This window comes from Carlito syrichta, unplaced genomic scaffold (genome assembly GCF_000164805.1).
Source record: "Carlito syrichta isolate Samal-C Ts95f unplaced genomic scaffold, Tarsius_syrichta-2.0.1 Scaffold302096, whole genome shotgun sequence".
NCBI classification, from domain to species: domain Eukaryota; kingdom Metazoa; phylum Chordata; class Mammalia; order Primates; family Tarsiidae; genus Carlito; species Carlito syrichta.
In genome coordinates this window covers 25,346-48,921 of record NW_007246192.1, presented here as the reverse complement: position 1 = coordinate 48,921, position 23,576 = coordinate 25,346, and the positions used below count along the sequence as shown (strand labels likewise).

At 33.9% G+C, this 23,576-nt stretch overlaps 1 protein-coding gene across 1 annotated transcript in view; it reads right to left on the bottom strand.

Moving 5' to 3' along the window:
- FANCL (Fanconi anemia complementation group L) overlaps positions 1-23,576 on the bottom strand; it is a gene marked incomplete at its 5' end in the record, with an annotated part of 60,256 nt that overhangs the window by 21,788 nt on the left and 14,892 nt on the right. The window contains 2 exons of the mRNA XM_008056079.1: positions 4,045-4,113; positions 8,879-8,975. Coding sequence (XP_008054270.1) covers positions 4,045-4,113; positions 8,879-8,975 — 166 coding nt within the window. The remainder of the gene's footprint in view (positions 1-4,044; positions 4,114-8,878; positions 8,976-23,576) is intronic.

Below are 23,576 nucleotides of genomic sequence, written 5' to 3'. Positions count from 1 at the left end.
TAAAATAATGAGATATTCTTGTAGTTCATGCTAAAATCTATAAAAGAAAATTTACGGAGTAAACAAAGTAAATATCTGAAAAGAGGTGTTTAGACAGTTGTCTTTGAGAAGCACTTTGTGTTTCTTTGGCACATATCACGGCAGCAATAGTAGCAGCAGCCTTGCCCTTGGTGCTGATTTCTTACTACTCTAAATGTCTCCTCTGAGCCAGAATACACTGGCTGTTGCTGATCATGCTGTGAGACACCTGCACTGGCTACTAGGCTTGTCATGACGCACAAAACCCTACCATCTTCAGCTTGACATTGTGCAAGTTATAATTATTCATCCAAATGAATATGTCAGAGCAGCAGCAGCAGACCTCTCATCAGAGCAAAAGAAAAATACATCAAAACATTATCAACCCAGCAGGAAGACAGGGACCATAAGGAAAATTACCCATTTTTAATATGGATGCCACAAAGCCATGTCTATTATATTACAAAAAAAAAAAGGAAGAAAAATAAAGATCTCCAAGTTTAAAGTCCAGAAACACTGAATTCAAAGAGCAATTGTGAAAACGCAGACAAGGATTTTTAAAAATTCAATTATCTGAAACCTACTTAGTCTCTTAAATATAACTTTGCTATTAGACTGTAATAGTAACAGTTATGTTGCTTAAGAACAACTATTTAAAAATTGCTAAAAACAAAACAACAAACCTCCCACAAACAGAATTGTTTCCAGCCAGTCAATAAGAAAAGCTCATATATAACAAAGAGATCTCATATTGCTTATTTTCAAAACATAAAACCAACATTCTTATCATCTCTAATAGACTCACAGAGTTCATACTTCTGGTACCACCAGCAAAATTCTAATGATGTACAGCTAGACTCTTATAGGTAAATAATATTTTCGAAAACTTTCTAAATTGTAAAGACATGTGTTAAAAAAAAAAACAAAAAACCATGAAATGACCCCCAGACCTCCACAAGTGGAGACACATCAAAACTGTATAAGCATACAGAAAACAGGCAAGTCTAAATACAGATTGCTATCTCATACTTAAATGCTTAAATAGAAAAATTATAACTTTTAGAACTATAGGAGAATGTATTTTCAGAAAAAGATATGAAAGATTTTCTTCTTTGAGACACAAAAGCAGAAACCACAAGGAAAAAAATGATAAATGTAACCGCACTGAAGTTCAACTTCTGTATGACAAAATACATCATATACAAAGTTAAAAGACATGCCAAAGGGAAAGGATATTTACATCCCTTACAACCAACAAAGAATTAGTATTCAAAATATAGAGGGAATGTATACAATAAAAGAAAAAGACATGAACACAGTAATGATGACCGATAAGAATTAAGGTCAGACTAAGAGCAGACTGAAACTTGGCAAAGAATTGGGAAAGTAAGAATTACTATGCATTGCTGGGTAGAAGAATATAAACTAACACAACCAATTTGGGAAGGCAATTTGGCAATATATAGTAACCTCAAAGAAGCACATTCTCTGAAATCCAGTATTTTTACATTCTAGGAAAAAGCCACACTAAAAGTCTCATTCGTGTGCACAAAGAAATATGTAAGGGTGATCACTGCAGCAGTGTTGTCAGTAATTGTGAATAACCTTATCAGTGGGACAAAGGATAAATCAACTGGTTGATTGACATAATGGGATAAAATAACTCATTTAAAATAAATGTATTAGACAAACATAAATTAGTGATAAATCACTGAAATATTATATAAATAAAAGTTAGACTGTAAAGATGGCATAAACAAACGTCAAAAATATGCATGAATAGCATACACACCAATTTCAGGCAAACAGTTACCTGTTTAGAGAGAGAGAAGCAAATAAAAATGAGTTACAGAAAACAAGGTGGAGTCCTAGCTGTTCTTAAAACATCTTATTTCTGAAAGAGGAAAGAAAAAGATATATCTGAAGTAAATGTGACAAAAATATTAACAGCTATCACATTTGAGCTGTGTATAAAAAGGTAACTTAATTTTTATCTGTACTTTGCTAAGAATTTCAGTGTATTCTATAATTTAGGAGAAGAATTTAAGATCCAATGAGACCTAAAACTTGAATGTGAATTAATAGTATAAATACTTTATGCTTATATAAACAAGGCACTGAGCTGGTATTAAGTAGGGATACAAAATTTAAAAGAGATTACCTTCAAAAATTTTCCAGTCACCTGAACGTCACAAACTAATTTTGTTATATGGCAGAATAAAGTAAATGCTAAACAATATTGTTAATGTCTAGAAGAAAAATTTTGGAGTTATCATCATAAAAAATACTAAGAAACTCATCCACTTTGGAATTGTGATAAATATTAAGTTTAATTTAGAGATAACATCTGGAAAGAGTAATACAATCCAGATTCAATATTTTCTCATGAGCTCACTTAAAACATAAAGATTAACAAGCCTCCAGAGTCAAATAAAAAAATGTACATTAAAAAAACAAGAAAGCTATACAACTTATGCATAATTCTGATTCTTTAAAGGAAAAAAAATCTACATAATGTTTCTTACAGGTTTATTACATACATTAATATACCAAAAATAAATCACAGTCTCTCCTCTCCTTTATTTTATTATGTTTTCTGGTTTTTCACTGGGGCGGATTAGATTTTTTGTGCTTTTAAAAAAAGAAAATGAGCAATAAATTTGAATAAAAAGAACACATGATTAAAATGACATTTGCTTCATAAGACTACTTTAATCCCATCAGGGTACTGTTTTTTGTTTTTTTGCTGATTTCATATATAACTATTTTATCTGTATATTTATAATTTAAAATATAACCATAAATTTTTACTTAAAGCTCATTAAAATTTTATTTTAAAAAATCAGTATCCTTAATTTAGAGACTATATTTATAAAATGTCACTAATTTTATTTCTCTTTGCCTAAGAATAGAAATGTTTTCTTCATTTTGCTATCAATTGCCACAATTTACTAGATGAAAGAAAGACCACGTCCTAACCATATTCTGTCACATCTTTAACAATCACACACACAAAATGCTGACCAATAGTACCACTGAAAATCACAGTACCTTATATCTATATAACTTTACCATTTACAATATAATACTAAAAACATTATCTTATTAAATATCATCAATGTACTAATAAAACTCTTCTATATTCATTTCTCAAAGTACAAATGTTCTAAAGCACATAAAAAAGAATAGAGTCTAAGTTCAAAGATGAACTCAGGACAAACACTTTAAAATAACAAAAATGGAGTAGAAGTGGCAAGATTTTATATTTTCAGTTATAATCCATTCTCTTGAAAAAAAATTTTCTATATTAAGTTATCAATGCTAAAAGTTTCAGCAATAAGAAAAATTTCACTCAAATATCCACCTACTACCCAATGGTTTCTAAAGAGTTCTTTAGAATTTAAATTTAAAGGAAAATGAGCTTGAGTACATTTACTCAAAAGAGCTCGGGTATGTTTACCAAGAATGATGCATAAAGGCCTGGAGGCCAGATGGAGAGAGTGTGAGTGAGTGAGTGAGTGAGTGAGTGAGTGAGTGAGTGAGTGTGTGTGTACGTGCGGAAGGCTGAGGCGGAAGGATCGCTGGAGCCCAGCAGGTCAAGGCTGCGGTGGCCAGGAACGGCCATTGCACTCCAGTCTGGGCAACAGAGTGAGACTCCAACTGAAAAAAAAAAAAAAAAAGGAATATACCATTGGCTCTCCCTATCCATATGTCTCACACTGCAGATTCAATTGGTGATAGAAAATATTCATGAATAAATAATAATGATAAAATTGAAAATATTGTATAACAACTATTTACATATAATTTACATTGTGTTTGTTATTATATGTAATCTAGAGATAATCTGAAGTACACAGGAAGATGTGTATAGGTTATAGACAAAGACTATGCCACTTTACATGTATATGACAGACTTGAGTACACACAGATTTTTGTATCCATAGAGGGTGCCACAAACTATACTTCACAGATACTGAGGGACAATGGTACTCTTTATTTACTTAAAACAAATTTTAAATTTACCTGTGGTGTCCAGGAAACAGAAAATGGAACAGGAAAATCCACAAAACAATCTGGTGATTCTGCAGGGTACTATAAAAAAGTACAAAATCAGGCATGTTTGCTTTTGTGTAGTAATTTCACATGAGGTACTTTAGAAAACTGGATATGTTAGGGAAAAAAGTATTAGTATAACTGCAAATACATTATATATAAATATTTTTACTCTACTACCATAGTAATACTGAAAGCTGATTAATAGTCAACCTGTGCTCAGGAGGCATTTGGTGATTTGGAGGTGCCATAGCAGTCAGTGTTGAGTAAAGAGTAATAAATTAAGTCAGTGTCAGGTCAGCTGCTAAAGTTATTATTTGAAGAGAGAACCAAACTGGATCCCGGTTTATCTTTAAGATGAGAGAACAAAATAGTGGATATTTAATTTTCTTCTAGTCTAAAATTTAATTTGAAATAGCATCAGTTACCATTTAAATAGGCAGTACCAGTTAAACAAATCCAAAAATTCACAAATGAATACATATAGCTATCAACTTAAATTTTCCATATTAAAGCAATTACTTCTAGCAAAAAGATAAATAAATAGAAACAATGAAATGCCTTCTGGCATATTCAGAAAAAATGAAACTAATGGCTTTAAGTCAGAAAAATATTTTCAAGACCAGTAAATAAAAAATTAATTCTTCAATTAGTTATACAAAAAGTGGCAGTCATAAGAACAATTAGGTTTCTAAGTTAAAGACAAAAGGAAGTTTTTCTTAAAATCAATTTTTATTAGAAACATGTACTGCATGAATTCTCTAAAATCTAATTCTGCTTCTTCAAAATCACATGTAATTAAAAATACTCACTTATTTCCATGAAAAAGCTAAATTCACCAAAAGAAAATTAGTTTTAGAAAAACTTCCATTTGACAAAATGTTGAAAATAAGTTTTAGACTTTCACTTTTTTCAGTTTCTTATTTTTTAGTACTTTACTGGGTAAACAAAAGGGGACCAAAACCAAAAAATCACTATAGTATTTAACAAACATTTTGAAACTAAAGCTTTTCAAAAAAAACATTTAGCTACAAAGATCCATTGGCTAAAAAAACTATCAATGTATACTCTAATGGTATCTGCTGTGTTGAACCAATTAACATAAAGGCAAAGGCAAATATATAGGAAACCATATAAAAATATGATACAATGCTCTTCCTCTGAAAAAAAAATCACACTGAAAATTAAGGAAGAACACTCTATTTCAGACAAGTATAAATTGAAAATGTCAGACGTACTTCAGAACATAACTGCTATAATCACTGGAAAAACAATTTGTACACCATACTAAAAGTCATATGATTATCTTAAAGTGAATGCAGGCAGAGAACTCAGCTTTCTCTGGTTCCAGCTCTACTAATTAACTTGTATGATCTTGAACAAGTCACTTAATTTCTCTGGCTGTTTCAGATGCAAAAGCAATGGAACTCAACTAAAGGTGTTACAAAATCTCTTTTCCCTTTAAAATGTCAGGATTATTTAAAAATAATAATGCCCACTTGAAACCTCCATGGGTCAAAAATGGAAAATTTAGTTCATTTTGAATTGCTACTATTTATCTTCTAGTGATGCTGACAATAAACAATATCAAGTCTCTAACTTAAACGACTCACATCAATCTAGACAGAGTAAGAAGCTAATGAAATGTTTACGGTATTTGGAGTAGAATACCAAATAAAATCTCTATGGCTTCATTAAGTACAAACACAGCTCACTGCATTAAAAAAGAGTAAGATCCTACATTCAAAGAGGACTCTGTATAGTAAGTGGTACAAATGGACTGACATGGAAAGAGATTCACAAATAGTTTTAAAATAAATGAGTCTACTAATGTACTTTCTGAGATGATGACATCTTTCAAATATATTTTCACATTTGTAATACAAGTAAGTATATAATCAATTGGACTGAACTACACGAGGGTGGTTTTATTAGATAGCCATTGTGAGATTATGAGTAAATAAATACATATATGTGTTAATTATATTCACAATTAAAATCAATTTTGCATATAACAAACTTTATGTAACAGTACAGAACTTAAAAAAGACAAATGTATATGTCTGGATGATTTTTCATAAATTAATAAAATATAAACTAGCACCCTAGATATTCATTTTCAAAAGTTTCTGAATTATAGTAGTATTAACTACAATGTAGATGACAAACATAATGTTAAAAAATAACTTGATCAAAATTAAGATAGTTTTCAATAGTAAGTTGTATAGGTATATATAAAACTACTGGAAGCTAACTGTCAAAATTTTTACTTTAACAGTCTTATTGGCACAAATCTTCACATACTGTAATATTGACTGAAAAATAAGCATGGTATTTAATTATTTTTAAGTAAAATCTAGTTCTCACTCAAAGCAATTCAATAAATCAGTAACTATAAAAATACAATTAGTACATAATATTAAGTATATATTTTTATCACATGCAATAAATAGTATGTTATTCTAAGAAAAAATTTCATCAAGGCTGTTCTGTGATTGGACCATCTAAGCAGCAAGGCTGACACCCAAGTGAGTACATACAAATTGCAGCAGACACAGAGTACACAGCCTTTGATACACAACTGTGATTTATTTTTCAAGTACTTCTGGTCTCAGCCAAAACTGAGGAAGCCCTGGGCTAATTCTTTTGTAAAGCAAAAATAATTCAGTCCCATAGCTCAGAATGTATTGTATAAGAACTGCATAAAAATACACCTATAAAAACCACAAAGTATGTTTCTCTTATATTTTTTATTTACATATATTTTTAAATCTGGGGTATCTAGTCAAGATGGTTATTGTTTTCTTTGTGGGTTTTTGGAGACAGTGAGGGAGGGTGGTAGAACTGGGAGAGTACATATTCCAGAATAATATTAAACAAATGCATTTGCTCTACTACATAAAAAAGAAATGTGTATTTATGAAGGTAAGCCTGTTTTAAGGTTTGCTTAAAGAAAAATTCAGCTTTCCCATAAAACTTAGTTTGGATTAAGATTTTGCATCATGAATCTTTAACATATAGTTTCAGCTACAACTGTTTTTTAACTGATAATCCCAGGACCAAATATTCCTGAAAAAAAGAAATTACCACATCTCAAAGACAACTTTGGTATATAAAAGCTAAACTAAATAAGTAAAGATTTGAATAAATTGTACTACAATACAAAATTCAGTTTCAACATTTAAAAAAAAGAGATTTTATTCTTTTTCCTAATTCACTACTGGCTCAAAACACTTTTCTTTTGCCAGGTTGTCCTTAAAAGTGCTTCATTACTATAGATAGCACAAAACTGACAATGGAAAATATTCCTCAGAAAAATATTATGTGTCATCTTATCTTCCTTGAAAAGACATAAGAAAAAAACAGACAGAATAGACCACATTAAGTTGGCACAGCCTCACTCTCAAAACTACCAAGAATGAAGTAAATGTGATCATTTTGGATTAATAATAAAATCTTGTAGGTGTAAAGGCTGCATAAACTTACAGCATTATCTCCCTAGTAAAGTAGGAGGGTTTTTAAAAATGAGGACAGGATGTATTTAAAATCTTTCATTTTGGTCTTCATAGAAACAGAGCAACTTTTATCAAGGTACAAAATATAAACAAATAGAGCTTTGAAAGAAATGACAGAACCCTTGCCACTGGCAGCATGTGACCTTTCGGAAGGATAAAGGCAGATTTCTCCCTGATCTTAAAAAAAGCACACCTTTATAAACTAAAAAAGGAAAAGAAATAACTTTTCATTTTAATGAAAATAACCATCCAACTCCTTTTACAAATAATAAGGTTTCTATCCTACTAATTTTTTTCTAACACTTAACACATATGGGTCTTAAAATTATACCTTAAACATTCTGTGTGAGAGAAAGAGAGAGAATGAGTCATTTCTCAACCTGTCTGATACAGAGCCACTCTAAGATATCAACTTTTCTGTGTCACACAGTACAGCTTTATATATTAATTTTCTCTTGTGGAAAGCTTAAATGCCAGACACATTTTTAAAAAGGACAAACACAATTGATCTTTTCATCACTACAATCTTCTGAAATAGAGTTGATTGATGACTCCTAGGAACAATAAAAAAAAGTTGGATGTCCTGGTTTTTCTTCAAATTCTAATGTTTCCCCAGTGACTAAGTAAATGATTAATATGCTGAACTTGCTTATTCCAGTTATTTCTAAAAATTCACAATCTAAAACTAAAAAGTAAAGATGAAACAACCATGGTCTTTGCTAATAAAATTAGTGAATAATTACAGATTACTAGCCTGTAAGGAAGTTATAAATAGAGGTATAACCTTTGTAAATTCTTGCAATACATAAGTCAAAAAAACTTCCCCAAAAGAAACAATTAAAAGTACACGTATGTATTGTCTGTGTTAGGAGGTAAGGACAGGGTGAGGGTCAGAAATAAGAATACAAACTATCAAAGAAAGTCATAGTAAGAGTTGAAGGCAAAAGACTTTTTCATAGAACCTGAAATAGTGGAAGTATCCACTCTTTTCTACATTAGGATTTCACAAAAACATTATGGTACTCTGAGGATGCCAAATCTTATTTGTCATATTTCCTTATAAAGTCTATTTTTTTTTAAATCAAATTTGTACTAAAATGATGACATGAAATTACATCTAGGCTTTTGGAAACCTGGTGAATAAATTCTTTGAAGCTTTCCAAATCAATTTTTTGGAGGATCACATATGTATTTTTAGATGCAACTAGCACTTCCTTACACTGAAAACATTTGGAGTTCATTTCACAAAGTACTTCCTGATTACAATAACAGTTTAATGAGGCACATACCTTCGCTTTCAACTTGAGAGTGATTAGATGCTCTCTACCAGAAGCATCTTCTGCTTTTAACTTGATGGTACTGAAGCAAGTATCCACATATACAAGTCTGGTGAGTAGAAAAAAAAAAAAATGATCACACTGGGGAGGGCTGGGAAGGGGGTTTGGAGATGGTAGGATTCAAAATGAAAATATTTGCTATATTCCTATTAATCCATTACAAAAATTAATCAGAGGAATTTCTGCATGCCAGCCCTTTCTGCTGCTATAGATTTACTGCCGTTAATACACCAGCCTAGTGCTTAATGCAGTCATAGATCTCTGGATTATTTACAATGTGTGTCAAGGCTCATGCTGTGGTCAGTGAGCACTATGTTTCAGTTTTCCATCACTAGAACCTTTGGCACACACAGCATGTTCCTGTCAGCCTCTACTTATGTACACATTAAACTTCCTGTCAAACTCTTTGATCCATTTCTGTAGTTTCATACAGTATGAGACTTTTATGCTTCCTTTGTTTTTCTCCTCGATGAACTTCTCCCGTATTATCAATAACGTTACTGTACAAAATTCTAGCTGATATTAGTTCATATACTCAAATTGATCCTCTAAGGAAAATGCTGTATAAGCACAGGTACAACCTAGCCTCCTAACAATAAATTTTCTTTTTGCACAATATATAGCTTCTGACACTTAACCTGGGCATGTATTCCAGATGACTAATATTCTAAACATAGAGCACAAACACAATTGTTTTGGCTTTAAGTTGCTCTAAATGCATGGATTTTCTACAGTGGAAACCAATACCCTTTGAAATATATCATTCTGTAAAAACATGGTCCCTTGAGTAGCATAAGCTTCTGCCAAAAAGGTTCAAACTTAGCAGTATATTTACTAGTGAACTGGACATGTGAATATTTTTTGACATTTTTACAATACTATTCTCCTCTAAAGATAAAAAGTAGTCTAAGAGTATTGCACAACATATCACCCAGACTGATGGTAAGACCCATTAAAGTTCAGAACTAACATTAGCCTCCTAACCTAGGAATTTTTTAAATTTTTAAAAAATTTTTTTCAATAAGACTATATGTCACTTAGCTACTGACCAGGTTCTGTAAAATGGTAAAATGGGTCAATTTCAAGAACTGCAAGGCAATGAAGGCATGGAATACTGTAATGAAAATAGATCTAAATCTGAAGAAGCCTATCTTCAATAACAGAATAAAAAATTAAGCAAATAATCTATATTAAAAGATGGAAATTTTATCATTGTATGTAAAAAGTCTGGGGTCTTAGAAAATAAATTATTTAAGAAAAAGTGCTTTATTTACATACAAATATCAATGATTATATAATCTTTATTTTCTTTCAGTTATGTCTATAAATCTCTCAAACCCCCTACTTCTAAAAAATTCGATTATGAGTCTTTATCACATGTTTATCATATGACTCTAAGGTTCAGATATAAAGGTATCTGACTCTTAAAACACTTCCACAATTCAGATTCAGGATGTTGAGATAAGCACATGCATTTATATCCTCTATTTCCTTAAGAAAAATATTTATTTAAAAATAAATTAAAGGAATTATTAAAAGGCATAAACCCCCTGTTACCAAAAATAAAAATAAAAAAGGAATAGAATTAATTAAAACATATTTTCAACAACTTAGAAAACATACAGTAGGTAAAAGAGTACTGGCTGACAAAACAGATTGGGGGTGGTTTTCCAGGGGGAGACAGCTGGCAGAAAGGCAAAGTCTATAGGAGAGAGAATATGATTGATATACTGGCAGAAATTTTTGAAAAAAAAAAAACCTGTTTTAATGCAAGAAACCAAAAGAAGAAGAGAAACTAAATTTTAAACAATAAAGCAATTGTAATTACTTTACCATTAACTTTTCAGTAAAAAAATATTTATGTAGTCATAAAATATTAAACTGTTTACTAATTACAATTTTTAGAATCCAGCTATAGACAATGCTAAAATACCTAATTATATTTATAGAAACTAATGTAAATATATGCGACCATAGCAATTTAAAAGAAAGAGATGACAAAACTTGAGAAGTGGAAATGGAAAGATATCAGGAGGGAAGATTAGGAACAATAAAATCGGTAATTGCTCATTTAAGAGTCCAGAGATACCATCTTTAATTGAATGGACGTAAAAGAGGTTTTAAAAAGAATAACACTAATGGAAAAATAAAAAAATAAGGAAGAAAGTGGTTTGTTAGCTGAATTCTTTTTTATTATAGTAGTCGGTATGTAATTCCTAAAAATCAAGAAATATTGAATGTAGGCATATTATTTAGAAATATGAACATTTCAAAGTGTATGTCTCAAATAATAACACTAGGAACAGGAAATGGTATAGGAAAAGGTTGTTTGCTTTTCACCATAAGCTCTAAATAGTTTATAACCATGATGAATCTATACAAAGAGAGAAAAAGAGAGAACACACAAGAGGGATGGAAGGGGAGAAGAAAAAAACACTAAACTAACAACTAGTATTTTATTTCACATGCTGTTCATCATCACAATGTTTAAAATCATTATCGAATAACATCCATAAGACAGAAATAAAAGCTCTATTCGTTTGTTTGTAATCATATAACATAAACATTAGCATCATTCCACAGTTTAAGACACACAGGTAACACATTACAGGAAAAAAATGCCATGTTCAAAAATATGGCCATTACGTCAAAATAGCCATGAGGTTAATTTTGTTGAATTTTAAGCAGTAATTTAAATAAAGCAATACAAAGCATTTATAATATCAGGTTAATATCAGCATGACCACTTAAAATTAAGAAATATTTTATCCATGTTGATTCCTGGCGACTATGGGGTGTAGAAAAAAAAAAACCTTACTATGATTAACATCTTGAGGACATGTGAACTAGACTGCCAACTGACCTCTAGTATTCATTCTCACCCTCTAACATTTTGGTAATAGGAACACTGCCCCCACCTCACTCCAAACTAAACCAAGTTTTAGCAAGATCTGGGATCATTATAATAAAATTACACTTTCCCCTCTTTTCTACTCTTATTCTCTCTTTCTACAAACCAGAACTTGGACACGCCACTATAAGACAAGTTCAGGCCAGTATGAGACAGCAAAGACCATGAAGATAGGAACAAGACTTGAGTGGGATGCTGACAAACAAAACTTTCTGTGATGATAGAGATATTCTGTGTCTGCACTGTCCAAAACAGTAGCCACTAGCCACATTAGCTCTTGAGGACTTAAAAGATGACCAGTATGAAAAGTGAATTTTTTAAAATTTAATTTAATTTAAATCTAAATGTTAATAGCCAAATGTAGCTAGTGGCTACTATATTTAACAACGCAGTCAAAGTGGATGGTTGAAAAACAAATTAAAAGAAACCTGAGTTCTTGAATGACCTTGTAGAACAGAGCTATCCACACACTCTTTACCATAAGCCTATCTCTAAACTGTTAGATTAGAGATGAATAAAATTCTACCTTGTTTGACAGGATTTGTCGTTCTCTTTGTTAACAGCAGCATAACCTATGACCTAATAGAATATATTTATATCTATGTATGATAGGAAAAAATATTTTGGTGTTTGGTCTGTTAAAGAGATATTAAAGGAAACAAAAACAGGTGACAAGCTGTTTTTTGTTTTTTTTGAGTTGGAGTCTCACTCTGTCGCCCAAGCTGATGTACAGTGGCACGCTCACGGCCATTGTAGCCCTGACCTGCTGGGCTCAGGCAATTCTTCCACCTCAGCCTTCTAAGAAGCTGGAACGACAGATGCAAGCCACCATGCCCAGTTAATTTTTTTTTTTTTTTGTACTGTAGAGATGAGGTCTCAGCATGTTGCTCAGGCTGGCCTCGAACACCTGGTCTCAGGCAATCCCCTCGCCTCAGCCTCCCAAAGTGCTGGGATTATAAACTTAAACCATTGTGTCTGGCCAATAAGCTCTTATAAGTGATGTCAAATTAGATTTTCTAAGAAAGTCTATTTCAAATACTAAGTTAAACATCTCAATTTAGAGAATAGGGAAAACATGATTTTTATTCATTTAAATAAAACACAAATAATTCATTTAAACTAATAAATTTAGAAATTTTTCACCACTGGAAAGCTCAAATTTTTAAAAAGTTATTATACATAAAATGCTAGTAAAAAGGCCACCAAATCACATTTAAAATTTATACTGAGAAGAGTTTAGGTATTATCACTTAGCTAGGCATATTTTAAAATTGACTAAGAAAATATAAACATTTAAGTATAAAATCTAAAGAAATAAAATATTTGATTTTTAGGACTTAACTTTGGATTTATCATTTGCTACATTTCTTTATACATCTGCTTTCAATAACTAAAAAGAACTAAACTTGAGAGTTAAGTTTTCTGAAAATCTGAAAAGGATGTTAATACTTAAGCTTCATGGAGGTTTTTGCTGTTGTCCCTGTTAATAGCTGAATGTTATCAGTACAGAGAAGCAGAAGAAATGTGCTTTATATCTCTTGAAATACTGCTCTTATTTTGACCAAAAGCTTAGCTTTTCTTTAACCATCTAGATGCATTTAAGTAGTAATAACATCAAAAGGCAGACCGCATCAAAAAACAGACTGGAGTCCCTCATGTTTTAGTAAAGCATCAAAGTTTCCATTTTTATGCCATTCTCAAGTTAAAGCATTAACTACTTCATATCTAGATTACTAAAAACTATCTCCCTAATGGTTTCTTCACTCCCTGTCTTCTCTGTATACCAATCTATCTGGCCTTCTGTGTCTAGATTAATCTTCCTAAATACTTTTTTAATCACATCAATCCCTTGCTCAAAAATATTCAATGAGTCTCCACCACCTGGATATAGAGAATCAATAGTTTAGCAGTCAAGACCCTTCCGTCTAGCCCTAAAGTATCAATCCCCTTATATAAACAACTGAAGCAACTGGCCTATTCCAAAGACCAAAAATAAATTATATAATTCCATCTCTACAAACTTATCTCTACAACTCCCTCCCTTTTAAGGCTCTCTATATTCCTTCCAAGCTTACCCCAACACTTAGCTCCTTTAAGAACCTTGCTAAATTATTGGTAGCCCAAATATACTTCACATTGCTCTAAATCTACATTGCTTCTTTTCATGTAAGTTTTAGTTTGCCAATCAAGTTTTGATAAGAAGGTTTTCTTCCATGTACGTATCAGTCCTCTAAGTATACATGAACACGCAGAAGCTGTTATCAGACTGACTCACATTAATTGGTTCACATGCAAGTTTTAAACAACACTGAATGCAAACTGTTTTAATTAAATACTATGACCATATTATCAATTTAGAAAAACATGATTTTTTTAACTACTGGATAATTTGTAGTTACTCAATAACTAGAATATATGTATAAAGAAAAATCATCCTACTTACAAAAATAGTTTAAATGAAAACCAAACTGGTTAATATCTGCTTTTTTTTTTTTTTTTTGAGTTGGAGTCTCACACTCATGGCCACCCAAGCGTTGACCCACTGGACTCCGGGGACCTTTCCGCCTCAGCCTTCCAAGTAGCCGGAACTGGAGGCGTATGCTACCACACCCATTAATTTTTTATTTATTGTAGAGACAAGGTCTTGCCAAGTTGCCCGGGCTGGTCTCAAACTCTCAGGCTCAGGCAATCCACTTACCTCGGCCTCCCAAATTGCTGGGATTATAGACTGAGTCACCGAGCCCAGCAATATCTATGTTCTTAAGTGTTATATAATAAAAGTTATCATTATTTGTTGTAATTAAGTCATAAAAAACAATTAAGTATTGTAAAACTCAGATACAATCTGACAGTGATAGTTGAACTACTATCTCAACAATCTTTTACCTACTTTACACAAGGAACTATGTGAGTCACATAAACATGTTTCCTTAAAAATCTCTATTATTAGGCATTATTAGCTTCATTTGAAAAATGAAGACAATACATTCTGAGAGGTTAAGTTTGCCTGAGGTCACACAGCAGATAAGCCAGAATTTAAGCTCTGGTCTACTCATTGAAATGAATTTAGCATAAACAAAAATAATTATAATTTTTAAAAATGCATTAAGAATTACACAAAGGATCACCAATAATTAGCTTCTAGGATAACTGGCTTAATTGCAAAACTAAACAATATGTCTATAACCCTTCGTAGCACAGCAGATATAGTAAAACTCAGTTCTTTCCCAAGACAAACTAGAAAAGGCCAACTAGTTAAATGGTACTCATTCTAAATGATAAATAAGATCCTGTCTCAAAAGGACAAAAGCATCAGCTCACTTCTGTTAGAACCATTTAATCTCTGAATTATCTAGACATATGTGATTATTAAAATAAATAAATCTTTTTTATAAAGTGACTATGCATTTCTTCCAAACTGGGACACTTTTGAGATTGAAAGGGGCCAGAATAAAGGGTATAAATTAGGCCTATCCTGGGTAAACAGGATGCATGATCAGCCTACCTATAAAGCAAAAGTATTTGGTGCTTTCAACTCTAGGACAATCTTAATACCAAACAGAAAATCCCATTAAATTCAAAGGACTCTATGTAATTCTTATTGTTTAAAGGGGACTTTCAATAAACAACATAAACAGAAGTTAACAGAAACTCAAGGCATCTTTTTGCATCACTTAACTTCGTGAGCCAGTATTACACCCAAAACAACCCAGACCTGTCATACAATTTTCATCTTACTCTTTGGAGAAGCTGTGGTTTTGAGTACATTATTATAGAAATTAAAACAAGTACAGAAATTACAATAGCAATCAAATGTAAGGTCAGCTACTAGTGTTCAACGTCACTTGTACACAAAAAGTATGTGAATAAAGGAAAAAAGGAAGGCTTCCATCATATTTTAAATATTTCTTTTTCTTTCCCAACTTAAATGGGAATGATTTAACTATTATTCCAATGTTGGATAAACATTGACAAAATCTTATTCTTTGGCTTCTTACAATCCGTGCATATAGCTTCTTTTCTGCTAACACATTTTGTGTTTTGAAGCAGTATAAGACAGACAACTAAGCAACAGCAGCAGCTATATTCTAAGTCATTCATCCATCCTAGTCAGTATGATTAGATCTGATCTTTCACGAATCTAAGCAACGGATTCTGAAACTATCTCTAAGGATGGGTTAATTTTGCAAATGGTCAATTTCATCCATGGGGAGATAGTTTTTATTAGTTTCATCCTCAACGTGTGACTATCTCCAGATAGTTGAGAAAAATTTATTAAAGGCTCCATATTAACCTGCCCCATGGGACATCTCCAGGGAGCACCATACACAGAATACCTAAGTGGTTTATGTAGCCAGCTTTGTCTACTTATACTCATCTTACATAAAAAGTTGGTAATAAAATATTTATCTTAAAATTTATCCTGACCACTAAATAACAATATATAATGCAGTTAACACAGTCACTCACAATAGAAACTTCAAAAAAGGCAGTTCCTGTATGCAGCAATCTTAATCTAAGGAGGAGACAACTATACTGTGATGAATGATAAATGGTAGAGAAATTAATATTTTTACTTTTGGCTATGATCTATTTTCCAGGTTAGAAATCTGTTCATTTTTCTCTTACATTAGAACAATGGGCATAATGTAAAGCAAAAGTCAATACTTTCTATTTATTTCTCAAACACTTATTCCATGAAATATTTTATATACTTGCACTATTCCTCTTATAACTTCGCTACTAATAGCTCTCAAGAATCCCATAATTACACTCTACAGTACTTATCACAGTCATAATTAAGTACCACTGTGATCATCTATTTAAATTTTCACCCTTCCAGTAGATGTAATTTCCAGGAGGAATCTTAAGTCTTGCCTATGTATGCTTACTGCCTTACATTATAAGAAGTCAATAAATATTAGCTTGGTTAAAAAAAAAATAAATGATTTAAAAATCTCATATCACATCTTTAATGCTTCAACTAACGTTCATTATTGGACTTCTCCCAACAATGTCAGATCCACTTAGGAAACCGCCTCAAATTCACTCTATCAATATAACAGAAATAAAACTAGAACATTTTCTCTCCCCTTGCCAAGCCCTTCCTACATTCCCAACTATCCTCTAAAAACTAAATCTTAACATTTAAGCATCTGAAAATAAATCAAAATGACTTTTCTCTATTCCATCAATCTACATCCAAAAACTGACTAGGTCTATGACATCAATGCCTCAAAACAAATCATAACCTCAGTGGGAACTGCTGCTAGTGCATGCCAACTTTATGCTTGTCTTCCCTGTCTCTCTTTCTTCCACTGTTATGCTTAATTTTATTTAAAAGGTTCTATCCATCCAAATCCTACTCAGTAATGGTGTCTTAACAAATAAAGCTTGATCTCATGAATAAACATTAACCAGTCCTCAACATCTTCATAACAGTACATTTAAAATTATATATAATATTCATTTCTGGCTAAAATGGAGTAACTTGCTATAGACCAACATTTGCACTGTGAACAACTAAAGTAGCTTGATTAAAAAAGGAAAAAGTGAAAACAAAAAAAAGTCTGAAGGCATCAAAAAATTGCTAAGGCAACCATTGCTTGAAGGGCCAAAGTCTTAAAGAAGGGGAAACAGAGAAGATGTAAGTCAACATTTTTAAGCCATTTTTCCCTCAACATGTTTATCAGTTCTAGGCACAGGGCAAGAGAAGAAGGGTCTGGGCAAAGGGCCCTGACAGGGAGTTGCTATTAATTGGCAAAAAAAAAAAAAAAAAAAAAGCAAAGCAGCATTTCTGGCAATCTCTTAGGATAGGAAGCTAAAAATAACAGACTTAAAGGGCTTGAATCTGGGAAAAAGGTAGGACCAGAAAACTTGGCCTAACATTCTGCCAATATTCCCTCAAAACTTTTGATAAATCCTTCAACTGTACGGTATAAGAGGATAAAAAGCTATGCAGAAAGTCACTGAAAAACAAAGGAGAATTATCAGAAAGTTCATAATACTAATAAGAAAATAATTTGAATTCAGAGCCCACTGGCAGGAAAAAGTCCAAGTAAATGACCCAAGATCTCAGAGGGAATCCTTGGATGGTTACTCTTACAAGAAAGGCAAAAACAAGAGATAGATATAGCTTTGCCAAAAAGGGACCCCAGATTACGAATGAGAGATAAACTGACCTTGTGGAGAGACAAAGTTTAGAGTTTAGGATCCACCAAAGGAGAAATCTCAATGAATATATCTGGCTTCTGCTTGAAAGCTCTGAAGAGTTACAGTTTGGGAAAAGGAAAGGAGCAATCAGAGGTTGATTGACCCTTACGAAAACTACAACCCATACTGAACCCATCTGGGTACTAAGCAATCTACCCACATGCTATATTCCTAGCAAGAGAAAAGGTAAACCCTTTATAAAAGAAAATGCTGTCACCTGCCATCATCTATGACAAACCTGTAGCCAACATCACACTTAACAGGCAAAAGATGAAAGCATTCCCCTAAGAACTGAGACAAGACAAGGACACTCACTTTCACCCTTCCTATTTAACATAGTACTGGAAGTTCTAGCCAGAGCAATCAGGCAAAAGAAAGAAATTAAGGGTATCAAAAAAGAAGTTAAGTTATTCCTCTTTCCAGATAATATGATTCTGTACTTAGAAAACTGATAAGCAACTTTGGTAAAGTCTTGGGATACAAAAATCAACACACAAAAACCAGAGGCATTTCCATCTACCAACAACAAGTAGGCTGAGCACCAAATAAAAAAACACAATCTCGTTCACAATAGCCTCCAAAGAAAACTTCAGAGGTGAAAGATCTTTACAATGAAAACTAGAAACCTCTGCTCAAAGATATCAAGGATGACACAAACAGGTGGAAGAACATCCCATACTCATAGATCGAAAGAATTAACACTGTCAAAATGTCTACCCTACCCAAGGCAATCTACAGATTTCGCACAATCCCTATTAAACCACCACTATCATTTTTTGCGGACCTAGAAAAAACAATACAGAAATTCATATGGAAGCAAAAAAGAGCCAAATTGCTAAAGTACTCTTCAGAAAGAAAAAAAAAACTGGCAGCATTATACTTTCGGACCTCAAACTTTACTAGAAGCCTACAGCAACCAGTAACCAGCACAGCCCAGTACAAAAATAGATACACAGACCAGTGGAACAGGATACAGAATTGGGAAAAAAAATCACCAACCTCCAACCAACTCACCATCAACAAAACCAACAAAAACAAATACTGAGAAAAAGATACTATATTTAGCAAACGGTGCAGGGAAAACTGTCTAACGACATGCAGAACAATGAAACTGGATCCTACCTATCACCATATACAAAAATTAACTCAAAATGGAATAAGGCTTACATGTGAAACCCCAAATTATAAGAATCTTAGAAGAAAACTCAGGGAACACCTTCCCAGACACTGGAAAAGGCAATGAATTAATGGCCAAGTCCCCAAAAGCAAATTCAGTAAAAGCCAAGAAAGACAGGTGGAACCTATCAAGCTAAAAAGCTTCTGCACCGCAAAAAAAAAAAAAAAAAAAAGAAAGAAAGAAAGAAAGAAAGAAAGAAAAAAAAATCAAGAGAGTAAAGAAAGCGATACCCCACACAATGGGAAAAAAATATTTGCAAGCTATTCATCCAACAAAGACCTAACATCCAGGAGTTACAACCTCAAACAAATTGACAGGAAAAAAAAAACCACAATAATCTCATTAAAAAGTGGGCAAAGGAGCCGGGCTCTGTGGCTCAGCCTGTAATCCCGCGCCTTTGGGAGGCTGAGGTGAGTGAATTGCCTGAGCCCGCGTGTTCGAGACCCGCCTGAGCAGCGAGACCTCATCTCTACAATAAATCAAAAAATCAGCTGGGTGTGGTGGCACATGCCTGTAATTCCAGCTACTCAGAAGGCTGAGGCGGAAAGATCCCTGGAACCCAGCAGGCCAAGGCTGCGGTGGCCGGGAGCGGCCACTGCACTCCAGTCTGGGCGACAGAGTGAGACTCCAACTCAAAAAAAAAAAAAGTGGGCAAAGGACATGAAGAGACATTGCTCAAAAAAAAGACATCCAAGCAGCCAACAAACACATAAACAAAAATGCTCAGCTTCACTGATCATAAAAGAAGTGCAAATCAAAACTATAAGATGCTACCCCCACTGGTCTGGATGGCTATCATTAAAAACTCAAAAAAGAACAGATGTTGGCGAGGCTGCAGAGAAAACAGAATGCTTCTACACTGTAAGTGGGAACAAAAGCTAAGTTTTCCAACCTTCATGGAAAGCAGTGTATATTTCCTCAAAGAACTAAAAATTGACTACCATACGATCCAGGAATCCCACCCAGAGGAATGTAAACTGCTCTACCAAAAAGAATTCTGCACACATATGTTCACTGCAGCACTACTCACAATAGCAAAATCATGGAAGCAACCCAGATGTCCACTGAAAGTGGACTGAATATACACACAATGGAATGCTACATAGCCATAAAGAAGAACAAAATCATGCCCTTTGCAGCAACACGGAGGCAGCTGGAGACCATCATTCTAAGTGAACTATTGCAGAAACAAAAAACTGAATACTGCATGTTCTCACTCATAAGTGGGTCCTAAACACTGAGCACGCAAGAACAAAGGCAGCAACAGACTCTGGGCACTGCTAATTGGGAAAAAGAAGGAAGAGGATAAGAGGCACACAACCTGGCTGGGCTTGGTGGCTCAGCCTGCAATCCCAGCGGTTTTGGAGGCCGAGGTGAGTGGATTGCCTGAGCCCGCAGGTTCAAGATCCGCCCAGGCAACTTGGCGAGACCTCATCTCTACAATAAATAATTTTTTAAAAATTAGCCGGGCGTGGTACCGTGCGCCTGTAGTTCCAGCTACTTGAAAGGCTGAGGCGGAAGGATCACTGGGGCCCCAGAAGGTCGAGACTGCGGTGGCTGGGAGCGTGCCATTGCCCTCCAGTCTGGGCGACAGAGTGAGACTCCAACTCAAAAAAAAAAAAAAGAGGCACACAACCACCCACTGGGTACCATGTCCACTACTAGGGGAAGAGGAAGCTTGCTAGAAGCCCAAATCTCACCTGCATGCAGTTTACTTATGCAGCAAATCCTCACATGTACTCATACTTTTAAAACTAACAAAAAAGAAAACAATATCATCTGAAGCTTTTAAACTTTTTTTTTTTTTTTTTGAGTCAGAGTCTCACTCTGTAGCCTAGGCTGGAGTGCAGTGGCATGCTGCTTAGTCACTGCAGCCTTGACCTGCTGGGCTCAGGTGATCCCTCTGCCTCAGCCTTCCAAGTAACTAGAATTACAGGCATGTGCCAGCATGCCCGGCTAATTTTTTTATTTTTGGTAGAGATAAGGTCTCGCCAAGTTGCCCAGGTTGGGCTCAAACCTGTGAGTTCAGGCAATCCTCTCACCTCGGTCTCCCAAAGTGCTAGGATTATAGGCGTGAGCCACTGCACCGGCCTGCCCTTAAACGTTTTTATGCATGATTTTTAACATTCAACAGAGCAATGCATAGCACTGCAGCCTGAATAGCCAAAGGCAAATACTGAAGAATGGTCAGCAGGGGGGCAGTGAGAAAAGATGCATCAACTAGGATGCCTCCAAATTCAGCCAGATTCCTCACTTCTCTCCTTCAACTGGTTTATTTTGAAAGAGTAGTCACTTTATTGAGCAGAGGCAAGATGTAAGATTTTTACATTTTTTGTAATATTCAATTTTGAGTATGGAATGAGTTATGGAAATAAAATGCTTTGCCTTTTACTTTTTCAATAAATCAAAAAAATTAGCCGGGCGTGGTAGCGTGTGCCTGTAGTTCCAGCTACTTGGAAGGCTGAGGCAGAAGGATTGTCGGAGCCCAGCAGGTCGAGGCTGCGGTGGCCGGGAGCCGCCACTGCACTCCAGTCTGGGTGATGGAGTGAGACTCCAACTCAAAAAAACCCAACAAACATAAACAAAGTGTTAAGAATGCAAAGATATAGGAACAGGACCATATGACTGCAAACCACAAGAAAAAAAATGAAAACAGAAAAAGACTCAAAGGAATCTAGATTACAGGGCTTAGTAGAGACAGAGAAACACACACACACACACACACACACACACACACACATTTAGCTAAAACAACAGGAATTTATTTTCATAGCTCTGGAGGCCAGAAGTTTTACATCAGTTCACTAAGCAGAAATCAAGGTGTCAGCAGAAATATGCTCTCGCTGGAGGCTCTAGGAGAGAATCTGTTCCTTACTTCTCCAGTTTCTGGTGGCTGCCAGCAAAAAAAAAAAAAAAATTAAAACAACTGTGAAAAAAATAGAGAAAAAGAGAATTTCAGCAGAGCATTAAAGTCTGCTTTTAAAAAAGAAGCAAATGTTAAAGAGTAATTGTTTTATATGTGTAACTAGTTCCCTTGTGTAGTTATACTGATACTTAACAAAGTAGACAGTAAGATAAGAATATTGGTAGAAGTGAAAACATTTCCTAAAGATAAAAGAAAAAAAAATCCACAAGGAAGATGCAGTAATTATAAATCTGTATGCACTCCATAACATTACTGTAAATATATAAAGTAAAATCTGAGAGGACAAAGACAATTTCAAAAATTCACCATCACTGGGAGAATGTAACACAGCTATCTCCAGAGTTCTTAAAACAAGCAGACAAGCTGGGCTCGGTGGCTCGGTCTGTAATCCCACGCTTTGGGAGGCTGAGGTGAGTGGATTGCCTGAGCTCGCGGGTTCGAGACCCACCTGGGCAACTTGGTAAGACCTCATCTCTACAATAAATCAAAAAATTAGCCGGGTGTGATAGCGCACACCTGTAGTTCCAGCTACTTGGAAGGCTGAGGCAGAAGGATCGCCGGAGCCCAGCAGGTTGAGGCTATGGTGGCTGGGAGCAGCCACTGCACTCCAGTCTGGGCGACAGAGTGAGACTCCAACTCAAAAAAAAAAAAAACAAGCAGACAAAAAGAAAAAAAAAATTCATTAAACATATAGAATATCTGGCTAGTATAATAAACATGAATGAATAAATAAAGCACTGTACCCAGCAAAAGATTACATACTCTTTTCAAGTGGAAACAGAATATTTACCATAGTTGACAAGGTGCTGGATCATAAATCAAGCCTCAATACACTTAGAAGTACTGAGATAATTAAAAGCATGGTCCCTGACCCAAGTAGAATTAAGCTTCTTAAAAACCCAGTAACAAAAAGATAACCAAAAGACCTCCAGTTGTTTGAAATTAAATAATATACTAAATAAACCATTAGGCCCCCCAAAAAGTTCCAGTGGAAATTAATATTTTTAACTGATAGTAATAAAAATGTAATACCAAAACTTGTGAGATCTAGCAAAATTGCTCCTGGAGAATTGCTTAAAATTAATACATATAAAATAAGACAGATTGGAAAAAATATCAGTAACCTAAGTATCCATCTCAAGCAATTACAGAAAACATAAATCCAAAGAAAAGAAAAGAAATGCTTAATAAGTAGAAATTGATGACATAGAAAATATACAGTAGAGAAAATAAAGTTAAAAGCTGGATCTTTGAAAAAAAATTATAAAATTAATATGACTCTGCAATACAGATTAAGAAAAATAAAAGAGGCACAAAAAATGTATTTGGGAAAAAAAGGAACACTATTATAAATCCTAAAATCATTTTTAAAAATGATCACAGGATGGAATGGAGAACTGGCAAAACAATCTAACTGTGTTAC